This window comes from Telopea speciosissima, chromosome 4 (assembly GCF_018873765.1).
Source record: "Telopea speciosissima isolate NSW1024214 ecotype Mountain lineage chromosome 4, Tspe_v1, whole genome shotgun sequence".
Taxonomy (NCBI): Eukaryota; Viridiplantae; Streptophyta; class Magnoliopsida; order Proteales; family Proteaceae; genus Telopea; species Telopea speciosissima.
The window spans coordinates 21,266,073-21,268,108 of record NC_057919.1 but is presented as its reverse complement, the minus strand read 5'-3'; the positions used below and the strand labels follow the sequence as shown (position 1 = coordinate 21,268,108).

Below are 2,036 nucleotides of genomic sequence, written 5' to 3'. Positions count from 1 at the left end.
ACATTGCTAAGTGGTTGTATCAGCAAGGTATCCCATTCAATGCTATTAAGGCAAGGACCTTTGAGGTGATGTGCGAGTCTATTGCACAATATGGTTCTGGATATATTCCACCTTCATATCATCAAGTGAGAGTGCCATTGTTAAGAAATGCTGTGAATGAAACTGCAGAGATGAAGAAAAATATGAAGAGTATTGGAAGCGTATGGGTGCACTCTTATGTCCGATGGATGGACGGATAAACGGGGAAGGCACTTAATTCATTTTCTCGTTAACTCGTCCGAGAGGGACTTATTTCATGGGATCTGTTGATGCATCTGGTATGGTTCAAAGTGCACAAATGCTATTTGAATTGCTTGATAACAAAATTGATGAGATTGGTGAGGATTATGTCATTCAAGTTGTGACTGACAATGTTGCAAACTATAAGTTGGCTGGTAAAATGCTTATGGAAAAGAGAAGAAAGCTATACTGGACTTCTTGTACAGCTCATTGTTTAGACCTGATGTTGGAGGATATAGGTGGTCTGAAAGACTTTAAGAATGTGATAGGTAAGGCAAAAAAAATAACCACCTTCATCTACAGGCACACACGTCTTCTTGATGCAATGAGGAAAAGAAGCTGGACAAAAAGATCTTGTGAGAGCTGCAGCTACTAGATTTGCAACTCGCTTGTTTGACATGTCGAGCTTAGTTAGGCATAAGGATGCATTGAAGCATTTGTTTATTTCTGATGAGTGGAAGGGTTCTAATTTGTCAAAGACAGAGGCTGGAAAGAAAGTGGAAGAAACGGTGTTTGCTGTACCATTTTGGAACACTGTGGAGGATTTTATTAGAGCATCGAAGCCACTTATTGTTGTTTTGAGGATTGTTGATGGTGATGAGAGGCCTGCAATGCCTGAAGTTTATGTTGCTATGGAAGAGGCAAAAAAGAAAATACGTGAACATTTAGCACATAAAGAACGGTTGTGGAAGAAAATTATAAGTATCATTGACAGGCGTTGGGAGTGTCAGATGGAGCGTCCATTGTATGGAGCCGCACTATTTCTTAATCCCGGAAAATTTTTCATGTTCAAGGAAAATGAAAATGGCGAACTGATTGCCAATCTACACATCTCATTGGTTGATGTCATGACCAGATTGGTAGTTGACCCTGCTATACAAGACAAGATAACTTTGCAAATTGATGATTATAGATATTCAAAGGGTTGTTTCGGGAGGGATATGGCGATTAGACAACGGACAACCATAAATCCTAGTAAGTAACTTAGTATTTTTAGTTTGTACCTACGTTGTATGCTACTATGTCTATGATGTATTACTATTAATTCAGTTTTTTTATTATATTTTTATAGTTACTTGGTGGAGTACAAATGGAGGTCGTGCTTTTGAGCTTTCAAAGCTTGCACGACGCATACTAGGCCTTTGTTGCTCTTCTTCTAGTTGCGAGCGCAACTAGAGCACATTTGAGTTTGTAAGTATTAAGTATTAACTTACATGATTACATTTACTTTTAATTTATTTTTTAGATTTTTTTTTTCCACTTTTGTTATGTCTTTTTATTGAAAAATGACTTTTTTGTTCTCTCTTGTTTATGAATTCAGATTCATACCAAAAAGAGGAATAGACTGGAACATTCTCGTTTGAATGATCTAGTCTATGTTCAATACAATAGCCGCCTCCATGAAAGGTTTCAACAGAGACGTGAGCCGGAAGGCAAAAACAAAACATATGATCCACTAATTCTTGATGAGCTGGATTGGTCTAGTGAGTGGATGGTTACCCAGTCAGAGGAAGATTTAGTCCATCCCAATGATGATCTCACGTGAGATGATGTTGGTAGAGCAATGGGGGCATCGATTGAAGCCCCCATCCGACCAAGGAGAACTCAAGCATCAACCTCTAGAGCCGATGTGACATATTCACGCCGTGGACATGCTAGAGGGAGAGGTAGTTCAAGGATGGCTGATGTTTAGGATGACTCTGAGCTAGATGAAGATGAGGAAGAAGAGGAAGATGATGTGAATGACGACGAGAATG

At 39.0% G+C, this 2,036-nt stretch overlaps 1 protein-coding gene across 1 annotated transcript; it reads left to right on the top strand.

Annotated features, from left to right (window-relative positions):
• The first annotated feature begins 295 nt into the window (after nucleotides 1-295).
• On the top strand, nucleotides 296-1,262 carry LOC122659067. Its single transcript, XM_043854222.1, has 2 exons — nucleotides 296-548; nucleotides 649-1,262. The coding sequence occupies exons 1-2, from the start codon at nucleotides 296-298 to the stop codon at nucleotides 1,260-1,262; spliced, it is 867 nt and encodes a 288-aa protein (XP_043710157.1).
• Nucleotides 1,263-2,036: the final 774 nt, after the last annotated feature.

Coding starts and splice junctions, on each gene's coding strand:
- LOC122659067 (XM_043854222.1), top strand. CDS start 296: ATGGGATCTGTTGATGCATCTGGTATGGTTCAAAGTGCACAAATGCTA. Junction 549..648: donor AGACTTTAAGAATGTGATAG/GTAAGGCAAAAA, acceptor TGAGAGCTGCAG/CTACTAGATTTGCAACTCGC.